We start from the raw sequence: 17,080 nt of genomic DNA, 5'->3' as shown, positions 1-17,080 counted from the left end.
CGCAATGAACCAGACTGGCTACCACAGCATCCTGCAGCGATATCTCATCCCATCCGGTTTATGTTTAATTGGACCATCATAGTCTATTAGGCATAAATCTTCTCAGTGGAGATTTTATTTTGAAATGGTCTGCGTGATTTATGTGGATGAAAACCGGAAGTTACTGGAGTACAACTAATTTAGTCCTCGTTTATTTCCTTAAAAACGTAATTGATAATTTGATCATTGCCATTTACAAACGTTATACTGATGTATAAACAGAACTTACATTTACATACATTTATTACATTTATTGAATATTAATTGTTGATTTAAAATGTAATCTTTAGTACTTAATTAAAATAATAATACTAGAAAATAGATATTGTAGCCTATATATCATTATTTTAGTTATTTATCTATTTTATTTATTTACCACATTAATAATAATAATAATCATCATAATACTAATAATACATGTTATTTGTGTGTGCATTTCAAACACTCAACTTCACCTATATATAAAACAACGATACATAAAACATCACAAGAATAAAACATAGCATAAGAAAACACGTGTAAATAACCATATGTCTTGTTATTTGTTTTATTTTTTTTTCTCCAGAGGTCAGGTCATTCTCTATTTTCGTTTTTCAGCTGCTCCTCTTGGCCACTAGAGTTCAGTGTTGCCCGTGTTACTCTCACACGACCATAACTCGACTATTTATGAAGCTGTCATCGCTGGGCTGTCTCACGTACAGTTATTATGTCATAATTATTATGCAATGCGGGCAGATTTAATCCAAATTTATGGCTACAAAGTGGTTCCAGGAAAGAAAAAAAAGGTCATTTACTCTAATCTGTATAGTGAGAGCAGATGTCATGCACGCTAGTAAGATCTAATTTATCAGTCAACACGAAATGAATATAATCATCATCTAGTTTGTAATATCTTGAACATGTGGGACTTGAGTGGAATGAGTTTGTGCAACTGTGTGTGAGTAATTACCACCAAGACCTTTCATGCGTGCTTACCTTTAGGCACTGGGTCACACATGTTTTAGGTGAGCAACGATGACAGACGGCGTTAAAAGTAAAAGCTGAATTAGTGGAAGGTTTAAAAATGGGGTTACTGGTGCTCCGCAGCATGCAAACCAACCTGAATCTAGCCACTAATGGAAATTAGCTGCACCAGTTTCTGGTCGTTTACAGGAACAAGTCGAGCGAGTCGCTGACAGGTTCAGAAACTTGCTTCAACTTCAGCTTCCTGTCGGATGAGTTGCATTTTTTGGACGCTTTTTTTTGGATTTACTCAGGAGAGCTGGGAGCCCTGTGATGTTTCTGTGTCATCATCACCACAGAATGTAAAGTTAGGAAGCCCAAATATTTTGGGGTGTAACGCTTAAAGGTGCAGTCTGTGTATTTACGCGGGGATCGGTAAAAGACCTGTGGGTAAAAATACCAGACAAATATTAAGAGACATGAAGAGCTAGTAGAACTTAAAGCAGCACGGATACATAACACTGGTCTCACCACTTTGGCCTTGGAGTGAAATAAGTAGAAGATTGATTGCTGTAAAAGAGAATAAATGAATTATAATAGCCCCAGCTGTGGATCGTCTAACTTTTCATTAAATATTCTCATGCTACTAATGTATTTATAGTCCTGCTGCAACTATTACCACTGGATTTTATCAGCACACGTTTCCTACTTAACCTCAGTTTGACAGAATAATCCCGGATAAGTAAACTGCTTCTTCTGAGGAAGACGGTTAGACCCTCCAGTAAAAGCTAACAAATTCCTCCCAAGTCCTTTCCCCAGAATCGTCCGGGCGGACGGGACTTTCTGGGAATAAGGGTGCAAGAGCCTGTCCTCAGACCTCTTCACACTGGAGTAGTAGGAGGCCTCGGGGAGAGAGACATTTACCATGGGTGGAAAGAATCCCAGAAAAATATGCCGCAGATGTGGAGGAGCTCCTAATTTGCTGATGTCTTCGCTGGTATCTTAATCTGTTTGCATATCGGAGACGGTCAGTTTACTTTACATGAATTAAAAAAAAAACACACACAGCGACAAGGAGATGCTTGTAATACTAGAAAATCCTAAATGATGAGAAAAGTCTCGGAATAGAAAACATCCATATTAGTACTCAAATATTCCCAATATGCCACGTCCCATGAGCTAACCTGAAGGAACAAAACAACATCACTCAGAAATGTTCCCGCTCTTTTGTTGCCAAGTCATCTCCCGCCACTGCCAGATAGATGTCAACAAAAATCCCTTTATACCTTTGTTTTGGCCCCCGGCTGTTGATATCCGCGGTCAAACGCTGCGGCGTTACTAAACCCCACGCTGCTGGAGGTGTTTGTGCTTTTTTTGCTCATGTCTCAGATTATAGGTGGCGGCTAATGCTGGAAACACATGGTCGAGCTTAGCCCGCTAGGTGGACTGACACTCGGGGCGGAAAAAACAGAAAAATAGGCAGCGGCTAAATGTCAACGGGATCACACACACATACACGATAACAATAATGAGAACAATGGTGATTAGAGAGGGAAGGGATTGGCCTTAATCTGCCGTTTCTATGTGTTTGTTCAAGGGGGCAAGTGCGCTCATTAGGAGAGCAGGATACCCCACTATCATCTGGAGCCCTCACGCTGACACCTCGGGGGTGTAATCTGCTTGTTGGGGGGTGGAGGGGGGTGGATTATAAAAACCAATCCAAGTCTGGGGCAGGGGTCCGCAGAGATGACTAATGATCGTGATGATCACAGGCAGAATTACTGGCATAATTACCAAGATGATCTGATGAACAGATGTCTGCGAGCTTCCTCCTGTCATCCGACGGGCCCTTCACAGCCCTAATGCCACGAGTGCTTGTAATTCCTTCCTGCCTGCCTGCCTGCAGCATCTTCTGTTCATCTCATCAGGAAATAACGCTTGTTTACATCTCGATTCTACCTGTGCCACGCGTAAGGGGCAGGGAGAGGAGAGCGAAGGCCAGGTGATGGCAGCATTCCTGCAGCTTGTGGCCGTCGAAGCCTCTGACGCATTTGCTTTCGCCATTCTCCCCCCCTCTCCCTCACCTCCCTCCCTCCTCTGTGAGATGGCTGTTTTTCATTCACAGAGAACATTTTGTAAGGGTGCAGCATGAACGTAAGAGGGGAGGGGGGGGGGGAACGGCACACAAACACACACACACAAAAAAAAGCTCTCTCCTGTGCCTCCCTCTTTAAAAAGACACAATTTCAGGAGATAATGAGCATAATTATTACCAGACTTGGCCTGAAACAGGACACTCGGGGTTCCAGTTAGAGAGGAATACACAAAGGTTTAAAAATAGGCCACAACACTCCTTATATAACAAGGAGAACATCGGGGTTGTTTACAGTGCTGGTCCCTCGCGAATGAATGGTTACAATCAAGCATTGTGTTGCACGTTTCCAGTGTTTCATTAGTCCAAACTGGAAAGTTTCGGTGTTTGGTTTTAAAAGCGGAGATCTCTATTCTGCTCTATTATTTATTGGAATGTGTTTTGGTTTCTACAATAAACAGGAATTCAAAGGGATATTTTCAGTTTCTACATGAGAGACGGGAGCGAGGAGAGAGAGAGAGAGAGGAGGGAGGAGGGAGGAGGGGGTGGAGGCTGCCGGAGAGAAAAGGGGCGGGTCTGATTTGAAAACGTCGCGTCGACCAATGGGGAGCGCCGCGCGCGGTGATTGACAGGCACGGCCCCTGCAGGACGCCCCGCCCCTATGACTCTGTGTTTTATTCTGTTTTTAGAGCAGCAGCGTCACATGTTGTTTTTCTCCAGGATCGGATCAGTCCCCTGGTCGGGTCCCTCTCCTTTGCACTGTTCGCTTCAGCCGATCGCGTTCACCAGGACCTGCTATGGATTAATAATAGTAGTAATAGTAATTTAAAAGAAAAAAAAAGAAAACGGGTTACCTTTTTGATTTTCTTTTGCAATCTGTGTAATAGTAATAAGGAGAAGAAAAAAAGGACTTTGCTGATCTGGACTTGGAATAGAGAAGCGGAGAGAAATGGCAAGTCCTCCGGTGACGGGGGGACACCTGTTATCTAATGGGACGAACGGCGTAAAGAAGTGCGGATACTTGCGGAAGCAGAAGCACGGGCACCGGCGCTTCTTCGTGCTCCGGGAGCCGACCGAGCGGTGCCCTGCCCGGCTGGAGTATTACGAGAGCGAGAAGAAATGGAGGAACAAGTCCGCCGCGAAACGGGTCATAACTTTGGACTCCTGTCTGTGCGTAAACAAGCGGGCCGACGCCAAACACAAGCACCTCGTCGCCCTCTACACCAAGGACGAATACTTCGCCGTGGCTGCAGACAACGAGCAGGAGCAGGAGAGCTGGTACACGGTGTTGACTGATTTAATTGCCGAGGGGAAGGTGTACGACAGCCCCGCTTCCACGTCCTCTTTAGTGGGCTTTGAGGAGACCAGCTACGGGCTCCTCTCCCCTTCAGCTGCTAATTATAAGGAGGTATGGCAGGTCAACTTGAAATCCAAAGGTTTGGGTCAGATCAAGAACCTCACTGGAGTGTACAGGCTGTGTTTGTCCAGCCGGACCATCAGCTTTGTCAAACTGAACTCTGAAACCCCCGCTGTCAGTTTACAGCTCATGAATATCAGGAGATGCGGCCACTCGGACAACTTCTTCTTCATAGAGGTGGGCCGCTCAGCCGTGACGGGGCCGGGGGAGTTCTGGATGCAGGCGGAGGACTCCGTGGTGGCGCAGAACATCCACGAGACCATCCTGGAGGCCATGAAGGCCATGAAAGAGCTGTCCGAGTTCAGGCCGAGGAGCAAAAGCCAGTCTGCCAGCACTAACCCAATCTCTGTGCCCACGCGTCGCAACCTCAACAACCTGCCCCCCAGCCAGACCGGCCTGGTGAGGAGGTCCAGAACAGACAGCATGGCAGCCACGTCCCCCGGGAGGAAGTTCACATCCTGTCGGATCAGAACGGCCAGCGAAGGGGACGGCAGCGTGACGCGGCCCGTGTCCATGTCAATATCTGTGAACGGGAGCCCCACTAGTCCAAACTCTGGGAGTCACTTCAACAGGTGCCACACCCTCAGCAGCGGGCGCACCTGCAGGATGCTGGAGTCCAGCTCCAACCTCCATCACAGCCGGTCAATGCCGGTGTCCAACTCCCCTCCAGCTGCCTCCAGCCCCATTAGCATGTCCCCCAGAGGGGGGGCTAGTATCTCCACTCCGGACAAAGCCAGGAGGCCCTTCAGCTGCAGCGCCTCCATCTCCGGCTCACTTAGCGACACTGGCTTCATGCTCTGTGACGACTACAGCTCCAGCCCAGGTGAACCCAAGTTCCTCCCGCTGACCCGCAGCGACACCCCGGACTCCCTGTCCAGCACACCTCCGTCCCGGGACACGAGCGACCCGTGCGGTTACATGATAATGGAGGGAGCGAACGGCAACAGGTCTGGCGCCGGTAGCGAGGGTCTTGCTTTTGACAAGGCGTACAGGAAGCGAACCCACTCCCTCACGACGCCACGGCAACAGAGAGTGGTGGCGCCGCTGTCCTCAGCTTCCCTGGATGACTACACGCTAATGAGAATGGCCCACGGACAGAACTCCCACTCCGCCTCGCCAAAAGTGTGCTACCCAGAGGATTACGGTGACATAGAAATCGGTTCATCCAGGAGCTCCAGCAGTAACCTTGGCGACGATGGCTACATGCCCATGACGCCAGGTGTAGCGCCTCAGTCTGGCAAGGGCGACAACTACGTTCCCATGAGCCCCATGTGTGTGTCAGCACCGAAGCAGATTGTGAACCCTAGGGTGCATCCTCAGGTAGCTGCCGGCGGCGGCTACAAGACCAACTCTCCTTGCAGCAGCTCTCTGGAGGACAGTGGCTACATGAGAATGTTTTGCGGCTCCAAATCGTCAATCGAGAGCCCGGACAGACACGGCGAATACATGAATATGTCACCTGGAAACCCACCTCCGCTCCAGACCCCACCTGAAAACTACCTGGGACTGCTAGGCGGTGAATCAGTTAGGCCAGTCTACCAGAACGGCTCCCTCACGCTACCTGCTAAACTTCAGGCCTCCAAGAATGACGACAACGGTCAGTATGTGCTGATGAGCCCTCAGAGTTTGAGGCAGAGGGCAGGGGAGTCAGATTATTATTCAGTGATGCACCCCAGTGCAGCTCAGACGTCGCCGCTGAGCCCCTCGATGCCCTCCCCGGTCAGACATAATCGCGCCGAAAGCCTGCCGTACAGAGGGAGGCTGGGCAGGCCTAACAGGCTGTCTCTGGACACCGTGAGGACGCTGCCCAGGATGAATGAACATCCCCTTCCTGGAGAGCCCAAGAGTCCCGGAGAGTACATTAACATTGATTTCAGCTGCACCAGATTCTCCCCGCCCTCCATCATATCCACGGATAGCCAGTGTTCGTCGCTGGGCTCAAGCGGCGGGGGCCCGGGGAGATCGTCTCTGACAGACTACATGAACCTGGAGCTGGGCTCACACTCACCCAAGGAGGCTGACACTCCAGCGGGGCGCTTGGACACGCTCCCAGAGTTATCAGCGTGCTCCTGCTCAGAGGAGGACGGAGTGTACCATGTGAACGGTGAGAAAGACTCTCAGGGGCTCGGCGATGAGGTGAAAAACGACTACACCGAGATGACGTTTGGGATGACCAGCTCGCCACCACAGCTTGTTCGACAGAACTGTACAAGGTAAGTGTCTGTGCTTTTATTTATTAATGGGATATTTAGGGCTACATTATTATCATTTGTTGTTATTGATCAGTTTTCCTTTATCAAATGCATCTAGAGCTCATAGGAGATAACCAGATACCACTGTGCTACATTTTCACTTGTCCTAACAGTTTGTTCTTTTCGTATTTTAACCCCGTTTTCCAGCAGCCAGAGCAGCAGGGAGGGAAGGCTCTCCCTGGAGGACCAGGGTGTCCCTGAACACATCGGGGTCTTCCTTCTCGGCGCCACCTCCTCCCCACCCGTGGACCCCGACCGCTCCGCCAAGGTCATCCGGGCCAATCCGCAGGGACGCCGGCGCCACAGCTCCGAAACCTTCTCCTCCACTGCCACCGTGACCCCGGTCTTCCCGTCCTTCGCCCGCGGCGACGCAGTGAAGAGGCACAGCTCGGTGGAGAACATCTCGTCCCGGAGCAGCGAGGGCTCGGACGAGGAGTGCGGCAGCCCGGTGAGCAGGCAGAGCTTGGCCGGATACCCCAACGGACTGAACTACATTGCCTTGAACCTGCTGGACAACAGGGGTGTGGAGAAATGTGAGGACCTCGTTGGCTTCAAACCCACCAGCAGCTGCAAAGGGGGTATCAATGGATTACACAGCACACCATATGTCTGTTTGGGATTCAAGGAGGCTGCAACCACTGCCAAAGGTGGGTGAAGTTCGTGTCAGACGTGCTGCTGTTAAATAATGTATCCAAACATCCAGCTTAACGCCCTGAAGCTGTTGTTGTTGTAAGTGTTAAAGAAAAGAAACTGAAAGAAAGTAGTAGCGTGAAAACAGCTGCGCCTACAGTTGGCGGAAAATTAGGAGAGAAAATAAACAAGAGTGAAAGCAAACGGCTCGATTCAAATTCAAACGGGGAATTTCAAAGTACAGTTGGTGTGGGTGCAGATGTGGCCTTCAGGTGCTCCTCCTAAGCTCCCACCTCTTTTGAGTTCTTACGCAAGAAGCGCTTGTGGCTATAATTGACTTTCAAAGGTAAACAGGGGGGCGGCTGGCGTCAGGTGTTAGTGTCCAAACAAAGAGGGGAGACACTTTTTAACTCGTCACGTCTGCCTTTTTAACGGACGTCGGTCTCGGTTTTCCCCACGGCATGTGAACGCAACTCGAGGCTGCTGCGAAACGTGACCAGGCTGAGAGCTGGGAAGTAAACAAGCACCACGACGGAGCTGCCTCACTGCTGTAGATACCACAAAAAAAAACAGATTCCACCTGCACTCGCAGTGAATGGACGTTTTTTACAAAACGAAAGGAAACAATTGATAAGAAAGTCATTCTGACCCTTCTAAAAATAAATTCACAAGATATCAGAGGAGGCTTTCAACACTTTCTGTTATCAGGCCTATAAAAACAGTTTATTATTAGCACTAATGCTGCTGGTTAGTACAACAGGATTGGTGGCTCAGGCTTCCTGTTTGTTGTAATGTCACTCTGGGCCGCGGGCATTTCCGGGCTGTTGTTTTTCAGTTGGGTAGGCATCAAGGATGTGTTGCACATCAATGTGACCTCCACAGACCCCCTTTTATTCCCGCCATCCCGTGATCAATAGTGTCCCAGAATATCCCGGGCGGACAAAACAAAGCTGCTGGCGTGGGATAGCAGGCGGCAGTAAACACACGTGTTGACTTTAAGGCCAAGTTTGACCCTCTGTCCCCCCACGCCGTCTATTGGACGCAGCGGTTCTTTGCATGTGTTTGCGAGCACGTAGAGGTTTGGGAGGGAGGAGGGGGGGGTGTGGGGTTGTACCCCGACATGTGAGGCCCAGCGCAAGTGGATATGTGTTTGTGTCCTTGCAGGCAGCGAGGGGTTGGAGGGGTGGTGGTGGTGGTGGTTGGGCGGAGAGGGGAGGGGAGGGGGAAGGCAACAAAGCAGGCGAGTTGCTATGTGGCCATCAGGTAACTGGATGTCACGGTCCGCATTCCTGGCAAAGCTGGTTTGCAAAGTTGAAGTGAGAGAGGGGCCTGTTTTTGTCGCGCCATGCGAACAGAAAGTGGCGTTTATTTCCACGCAAAACGAAGTGGAATGCGCCGGGCCGCCCCTCGTAATATGGAAAAACAATTACGTTCCCACGTGAGCCGCGAGCTTGTGCCGTCTTTACGCGCCACAGACGCGTGTGTGTGTGTTTGTGTTTGTGTCACATCTTTGATGGTGTTCCAGGAATTTTGTTGACAGCGAAAATGGCCGTTATCAACACCCCCTCCTCCTCCCCTCATCTTCTTGTTTGTTTTTATCTGAGACGTCCTGTGCCGCCACTGATGGAGGACAAATATTTTTATGGCATTAATAAAGCTCGTTGAATGTAATGGACGGGGCGGAGGGAGGGAGGAAGGGAAAAGGAGTCAAACACACACATGTGGACTCCAGCACGTACGCATGCAGGGTGTTTTTTTTTTTTTTTTCCTCTCTCTCTCTCTCTCAGGGATGTTTTTTTTTTCCAGTGGTGTAGCCTGCGTCCGTGAACACTTGGCAGAGATGTGCAGAGAAGAAGAAGAAGAAGAAGAAGAGAGTAGGCTGTTTTGTTTTCGAGTGTTGCTCGCCTGGCTGTTGGTGGGCGAGCGAGTGAATGTGTGCATAATGGGGCAAGATGGCACGTGCGCTCCACTGCCCTTCTGCCTCATTAGGCTGTTCACTTAGCAGAAGTAAGACAAGTAGAGAGAGAAGGCTGGGGGGTGGAGGGGGGCGCTCTGGCTTTTTTTTTTTTTTTTAAAGTAACAAACAAACTCATTGCCGAGGCCCTCCTTGACCGAGGTGCATTCTGGGAAAGCCCTTGATGGTGGACCCGATGGCTTGTTTACTGAGCAGTTACGCTGCTGTGTGGCAAAGCGGGGTGAAGGAGGGCAAAACGAACCGCGTGGAGGTGGGAGGGGGGGCTGCTTTCAGAGGGCTTTCATTCACGCTGGGAGTCCGGATCGTGTGCAGTTTTTTTTATTCCAGCTTCATTCAACCTCTCAACTGTAGACGCCCTGGGTAACGTCTGGAAACATAGGGACCCCCTGCCTAATAGTGCTCCATATTAAACTAGTGCTACTTATAAATATGCATTATTAGTATAATTTTGTAGCTATTCAAGTAATACATGGGTTAAAATAATCTTTTTTTTATTTCAAACGTGTACAGCAGTGGGATGTTTGAGGGGGAAAATTAAAAAAAATATATAAAAAATGCCTAATCAACCAAAGATTTTGCGACCCCCCTGCAGTACCTCTGTGGACCACCTAGGGGTCGCAGACGCTACGATCTAAACCAGGGGTCTTCACGTTATTTAGGCCAAGGACCCCAGACTGATGGAGAGATTTAGTAGATACCCCCTACCGACTATATTAAACTAGTGTTATTATAATTATTATTAATAATTGTTATCATTTTGCATTTAATATTAAGCTATCCCTTATCCTTTTACTAAATTATATAGGATTCATGTTAATATGTATTTAAAGAAATTTTAAGTTTTTGAAAATTAAAAAATATATATATTAAATGTCTAATCAACCAAAGATTGCGACTCCGCTGCAGTACCTCTGCGGACCACCTAGGGGTCACTGACCCCCCCATTGAAGACCTATGATCTAAACCCATCAGCCTCAATTGCCCCTGTGGAATTTAGCCCCCCCTCAGACACATGCGACAGCCCACTTAGTGAAAAGAAAAAAGAAAAAAAACGTGACTGTGCTTCTTCCAGTCAGCAGAAACCCTGCAGTCAAAAGCTTTTGACAGCTGGATACGCTTTTTTTTTTGTTGTTGTTTTTGCCCCCACCCTCCCTTCCCTGTCCTCCACCTGCCTAGAGTCAGCTTAGATGCCATTGGCATTGGGGTCAGGAGTTTGTTTACCTCTTGTTTTGCCAGAGAGCCGGCCCACGTGACTCCGAGGTGGTGTTTACCTCCGCTCTAACCCGCCACTCGTGGCACTGGCTCGCCTCAGCTCAGCCAGGTGGATGTTCTGTACTGGGCCCAGATTAGCTAAGTCAGCCGTCTCTGTTTCCACCTTCTCATCTGACTAATACCTTTATCTGACGGCAACAACCGCCTCCTGCTCCCTTGATACCATTCTCTCAAACGAGGCTCGCGTATATCTGGTGAATTTTCCTTGATTTGAATGAAAATTTAAAGGGGCTGTGGCACTCGAGGAGTCCCTCCTGAGTGCTAGCGGCAGATGGCCACTCTCTGGAGGGCAAGTGTGCGAGAGTGCACGCGAGTCTGGGAGGTGGGGGGGTGGAATGGGGGTTAAACGCCTCCCACGCTGCCCCCATCTTCACACGCGTGCGAGCGCACACATTTTCCCCCTCCGCGCCCGATGCACACGCTACTAGCATGTAAACATACGCATGCCTCTCCCTCCGCTAATGGCAGCACCGCCATCTGCTGCACCCATGATCAGCGGGGAGTTTGTGTGTGTGTGTAATTTCTCGGTCAGATTAGAGCCCTCGTCGTCCATCTACTCAAATCCCGCTTCCTCTTAACGTCATTCAGGCTGTCGTGCTGCAAGTGATGTCAGCACAAAACATATATATATATATATGTGTAGCCATATAGACGTTAGAAGGGAAGGCGAGGAAAAATAGATCCAGTCGCATCCTTTCTTGCTACTACATACTCACTCTGAGCATGCTCAGTAGATGAGGCCAGGGATGCATGGGTCATAGGATCAATTCTAGGGGCTCGTGGGATGCATCATGGAGCTGGTTAAGAAAAAGAAAAACTGTTCACTTTTGTCACGAAGCCGAACAACCGCCGCGTTAGTTCCGAGCCATTTCACGATTTCATGATCTTCGGAAGCCGCAGGAAGCGTCTCCGGTGTTTTTACAGGCGATTTATCAAGGAAATCATCAGACTGAATTGATGATTAAAAATAATTGCTGTGCGTACGTATGTAATTATGCGCCTAGTGATGGCTTAAGTGAAAAGATCCTGCAGAAGCCGTGGCTGGTTTGCGGCGGCTCTGTTCCGATTTTTCAATTTTTTCCTTTTTGGATTTACTCCTAAAGGTGACACTTGATTGTACTCATCAGCCTGATGAATCCTGCTTCATCCCTGCACATGCACCCAAACATACACACACGCACACACACCAGCTGTTTATTTACATCCGCATCATAGCTACACTAAAGCTGAGATCTTGCAAATATGACAAAGCAGTGCAAATAGTCATGGTAGGAAATCCTGAAATGCCGTGTTACATGATATGCACTGAGCAAACATTTGCACGTAACACCACGGGCTCTTGTGTCAGAGTTTCCAGACTCTATGTGTGTGTACATGTGTGTGTGTCAGGGCTCAGAGAGGACGGAGGAGAGGGAGGGGGTGCTAAAGTAGGCCGGGATGTTCCAGACAGAAGCGCTAGCTGCTAGATAACTGCGTGGCCAGCGTTCCCCACATTTAGCCAGCCACGGCTCCAGATGAGATTACAGCCTCTGCAGGCGAGATTAGACGGCCCGGGGGTAGATCAGAGAGGGCTGCTGCGCGGATGGCAGCTGGGGGCAGAGGGGGGGGATACGTAACACAAGGTGTGGGCATTCGTTTGCTTTAGCCTCTCCAAAATTGAGTGTTATTGCACGAGCTAAAATGAACCAAAAACAGTTTGGAAGCAAAAAAGATTCGCAGTTATAGTATCTAAAGCATAGGTTTTCAACAGGGGGTCCACGACCCCTAGGGGGGCCGCAACGGTACTGCAGGCGGGGGAGGGGGCGCAAAATCTTCGGTTGATTGGACATTTTTTACACATTCTTTTTTGATTTCCCACGCAAATATGAATTTAAATTCAAATACACATTAACATGAATCCAACATATTTTTAGTAAAGGGATATATATACACAATTTTAATTTGACGCAAAAATGCATTACAATTTAACAACTTGACATCCACAAACGTTACCCAACATAGAAAAACTGTCTTCTTTCATGCATTTTTAAGGTCATCCACCTTTTTTAAGAGTTTCATCAGCCTTATAACGAAAGACACATAGGTACTGCAGGAGGGCATCGCAAAATATTTGGTTGATTAGACATTTTTTATACGTTTTTTTTAAAAAAAATTCCCACGTAAATATACATTTCTTTAAATACACATTAACATGAATCCAACATATTTTAGTAAAGGGATATATATACACAATTGTAATGTGTCACCCCCCCCCCTTCTGGTCTACACACAACCCCCCCACCCCCATCCACCACCCTGACTCCAAGTAAATCCTTCCTGCCCCTATGTGCACACGATAAAACGTCATAAAATACCGCACAGATATCGACGTCCGTTCAACGTCAGCTGCTAGTTTGGAAAATGAAATTGAATCAGCAGCGACGCCCGGCCCCGTCGGGCTACTATACCGCCTGTAGCTCCTTTGCTCGGGAGTGTGTCCAAAGCAAAGCTGTGCAAGAGGAGATCCCCAACCCCCATCGCACTACGTCCCAGATTATGTAATTACGACGGTTGCAGAAGAGCTCATGTACACGCGCATATGCACAGTCGCTTTCCTGCAAACTGTCTGCTGCATAAAGATCAGAAAAATGAAATTAAGGATAAATATCCCCATTAAAGAGCAAAAAAAACACTTTACATGAATGTGTTTTTGTGTGGGATAATAAATTCTGGCCTCTTTAATGTGATATGTGCTGCCCTCACTGTTCTCCACATTTAAGCTGTTTTTTTTTTTGTTTTGTTTTTTTCTCCCTGTGTCTCGTTGTTATTGTGGCTCAAATGCACTAATCTGTGAATGAGTTCACGCTGTACGGAACCGGTGTTGTTACACTCTGTTCTCTCGTGTCCGCTGTCTCAAAGGTCTGCTTAATTGGCGCCAGTGTTGTTTGTTTGTGAGAAAAATAATCAGGCCACACAATCAGCTTTAGTAGTTTCCGCTGGCATCATAAGTGTTTTTTAGTTGAAGAAAACATGGAAACTAGTGGATGCTCTGAAATATTAAAGGAGTCCTGTGTACTTTTTGACCACTAGTAGTGCTAAAGAGCATCTTGTGTCATTTCAGTGTTGAAATTAACCCATTGTTTCTCCCTCTTGTCATCTCTTCCAGACTGAAGGACCTGTCTGTCCTCTGACTTTGCATCTTGACTGACCTGCTGCTCGAAAACAAGAAAACTTAAAAACTCTGCTCTCCCACTGGGCTTTGTGGCCCCGGAAAGACTCCCGTCTTTCTGTCTCTCTGGACCCTCGGCGTCACAAACACTTTGGAAACAAGCGGGGCGGCATCTATGCATGTCATGAGTTTGCTGAAGGCGGGACAGGTGTGTTGTTGTTGCTGTTGTTGTTGTGTGTCGGAGCGTCTCATGTTCCCTGCACTTTTAGAGGCCATTTCTCCTGTGACCCAAATTCTGGCAGAAGCACAGAAGCAAAGATAGTCAGACGATAACTAAACTCTAATGGTACCGAGATACTATTTATTTACTTGAGGGTAGCTGTATGACTGCCTGTGTAAATGTGTGTAAATGAGTGCGTGTTTTTGAGACCAACTGGTGTGCCAGTGAACAATGATACTGCTATATTTACATTCAAGAAGAGAGGGATGATACCAAGGTACACTGAGTATATGACTATATTATAGATTCGATATTTTATTTATTTTTGGATGATGAATGTCTGATAAGACCTACCCATTGCCTTAATGTCTATATGTCCTTATGTTTTCTATGAAATAAGAGATAAATATTCTATTATGGTATGTCTGTTTGGACCTACATCTCTATATTGTTATTCTCTTGTGGAAAGTAAAATGCCTAGTTTACCATAAAATATATATTATTTCAAAAAAAATGTACAGTACAGTGGGGCTGCTTGAGATCTGATTTATTGTATTGCTGTTAAAGTATTTTCTTAATTACATATTTCTTATTCATTCTAACCTAGTTTATTTTTTTGTCCAATCAAAAAACGCTGGACTTAAAGAAATATATTTCTAAATGTCTTCAAGAGTTATGCATGTCTTTATAAGTCGGCTCAGACCCCGCGTCACCAGGCATCTGAATGCACTGTACGTCCCACAGTTCCTCAGTCACTTGAGCCTGAAAACCTCACACACTCCTACCTTCAAACCTACGGCCTGTCGTTTAGCTCGACGCGGGCCGCCCTGCTGTGATATCATTTGACTGTGCAAATGTATAGTTGGGGGGAGGGAGGGGGTGATAACGGAGCGGAGAGAGGGGGAGCTAATGTAAAACTGTAGAGGTCCGGGGCACAGGTGAGACGGTATCTGGTCGGCAAGTGGGGGCTGAATTAAAACGGGGGGTAAAGGGGCACTGAAAATGTAGTGGTCTGTAGTCGCATCTGGCGCCATCATGGAGGTTCACTGGAGACTTAACAGTCTGGAAAACACACAAACCATTAGCTTCACCATTAGCAACTGGCTAGCATTAGCTAAGATTATTAGCTATTGCCAAACAAGTTAGGAAATGGAGCAAGAATGTTTTGTGGTCAACTTTTATTTCTCAGAAAAAGAAGGTGTCTTCTTTAGAGGTCGCAGGTTAACCTAAGCTAAATATTTTTACACGCTCCCTGGGAGCCTCCAAAATGGCCGCCGAGGAAAAAAATCTGCTAACGTTAGCTACCATACGCTGATGGTGATACCGTGGTTGTAACACAAAACAGATTCTCCAGGCAAAGTTTTATTTCTCAGAAAAAGAAGCTGTCTTCTTTAGAGGTCACAGGTTAAGCTAAGCTAAAATTTTTACTCACTTCCCAGAAGCCTCCAAAATGGCTGCAGAGGAAGGAAACTGCTAACATTAGCTACCATACGCTAATGGTGATACCATGGTTGTAACACAAAACTCATTCTCTAGGCAAACTTTTATTTCTCAGAAAAAGAAGGTGTCTTCTTTAGAGGTCACAGATTAAGCTAAGCTAATTTTTATTTTATTTTTACTCGCTTCCTGGGAGCCTCCAAAATGGCCGCCATGGTATAAGCACTCTATCGTCATCCTCACTGTGGTCACCCACTGTGCCGACTCCAGCTGGCTCCCTTTAGTGTACAGTAGATTGTAAAACCTTGAACCATATTCTGAATGTATCGCTGAACTGGTGCAAATGGTTTTGACAAGAGTCGAATAACATTGGAGCTGTACCATACTAAATCGTGTTATCTATTTATCTTCAGAGTCTTGAATGTGTATATTTTGTACATAGAAAGAGTTTAACTAAATAAAAAAAAAAAGAATCTATTGAATATACCTAGAGTACTTAGATTTTACCTATGTTGCAATGATATTCCTGTGTAAAGACTTTGGCTACCGATTTTTAAAAAGGGGATGGGGGTTTTTGCTTTGGGGTTGTACAGTGTATTGTATGCTTCCCGCTGCCCCCATCACAGTCTGATTATATGAAAAAATAAAAATACTATTTGTCTATTTTATTATAGAAATCTCTCTCTGCCTTGTCGACACACTTTACCCGATGGCATATGCAATAGTGACATGACTAAATCTAGTTTACAACTGTGGAACCAAATGTAACATTGCATTGATTTTTTCTTTTCTTTTCTTTTCTTCTGGTGATGAACAGGGGCTTTTTTTTGCTCCTTGTACATTTCTTTTTCTGCCAAGAGTTTTTTTTTTTTTTTCCATCGCTGGGAACTTGTCTAAATGCGCTTTTCCCCCCCATTTCTGTGTCCACGGACAGGTTTTTGTTTTTCCGATCGACCTTTGGTTGGCTCAGTTTGAATGTGTTGTTGTCTTCCATTGTACATAGTTCAATATGCTGTTGTAATGCTCATGAGAAGAGATGATTATAATGATTTATAAATTCTGGTAGTCAAGTATTGCTTTTTTTTTTGTCTGTATTCATTATGAATAGCAACCTACAGAAATAAATGAATTTATTTAAAGAGATGCATCGTTGTCTTAAGTTTTCATTTACCTTCTATATGTGTTCTATATTAAACTAGTGCTATTAATAAATATACATTATTATTAGCATTTTGATTTCAATTGAGCTATCCCTTATCTCTTTACTAAAATATGTTGGATTCATGTTAGTGTGTTTTTTAAAGAAATTTAAATTTGTGGGGGAAAATTAAAAAATATATGTATAAAAAATGTCTAATCAACCAACCCCTGTTGATGGTCTATGACATAAAATATTGGCTATTTTACATCAATTTGTTGATCTAGGGAACTAGTGTAGTAACATCACCTTTGACTTTTTCAATGAATCTAAATTTTAATTGCATTACACATGACTCCAAATCCCATCATGCCCTTCTTCTTATCTCTTTCCCATTGAGACTTTATGTACTTGGCACCAAGTCAAATAGCTTCCTGACCGTGCGTCAGGAGGGGAGGATATCCTGACTGTCCTGCAGAGAGTGCGGAGCCGAGCACTTTCTCTCCGTTAGTTATTTT

At 46.3% G+C, this 17,080-nt stretch overlaps 1 protein-coding gene across 2 annotated transcripts; it reads left to right on the top strand.

The window, feature by feature from the left end:
- The first annotated feature begins 3,767 nt into the window (after nucleotides 1-3,767).
- On the top strand, nucleotides 3,768-16,567 carry LOC125000777 (insulin receptor substrate 2-like). 2 transcript variants are annotated; one of them, XM_047576449.1, is made up of 3 exons: nucleotides 3,768-6,703; nucleotides 6,893-7,389; nucleotides 13,765-16,567. In XM_047576449.1, exons 1-3 carry the CDS (start codon nucleotides 4,023-4,025, stop codon nucleotides 13,767-13,769), a joined length of 3,183 nt encoding a protein of 1,060 aa, XP_047432405.1. In that variant the 5' UTR covers nucleotides 3,768-4,022; the 3' UTR covers nucleotides 13,770-16,567. The 2 variants fall into 2 exon arrangements, with proteins under 2 accessions (XP_047432405.1, XP_047432404.1); XM_047576448.1 differs by having other exon boundaries at nucleotides 6,890-7,389.
- Nucleotides 16,568-17,080: the final 513 nt, after the last annotated feature.

This window comes from Mugil cephalus, chromosome 23 (assembly GCF_022458985.1).
Source record: "Mugil cephalus isolate CIBA_MC_2020 chromosome 23, CIBA_Mcephalus_1.1, whole genome shotgun sequence".
Taxonomy (NCBI): domain Eukaryota; kingdom Metazoa; phylum Chordata; class Actinopteri; order Mugiliformes; family Mugilidae; genus Mugil; species Mugil cephalus.
The sequence above is the reverse complement of the archived record's forward strand: the minus strand, read 5'-3'. Positions and strand labels throughout refer to the sequence as shown.

Excerpts from the sequence above, each read along its gene's own strand:
- LOC125000777 (XM_047576448.1), top strand. The coding sequence starts at position 4,023 with ATGGCAAGTCCTCCGGTGACGGGGGGACACCTGTTATCTAATGGGACG. Across the intron at positions 6,704-6,889 it reads GTTCGACAGAACTGTACAAG|CAGCCAGAGCAGCAGGGAGG; the intron begins GTAAGTGTCTGT and ends CCCGTTTTCCAG.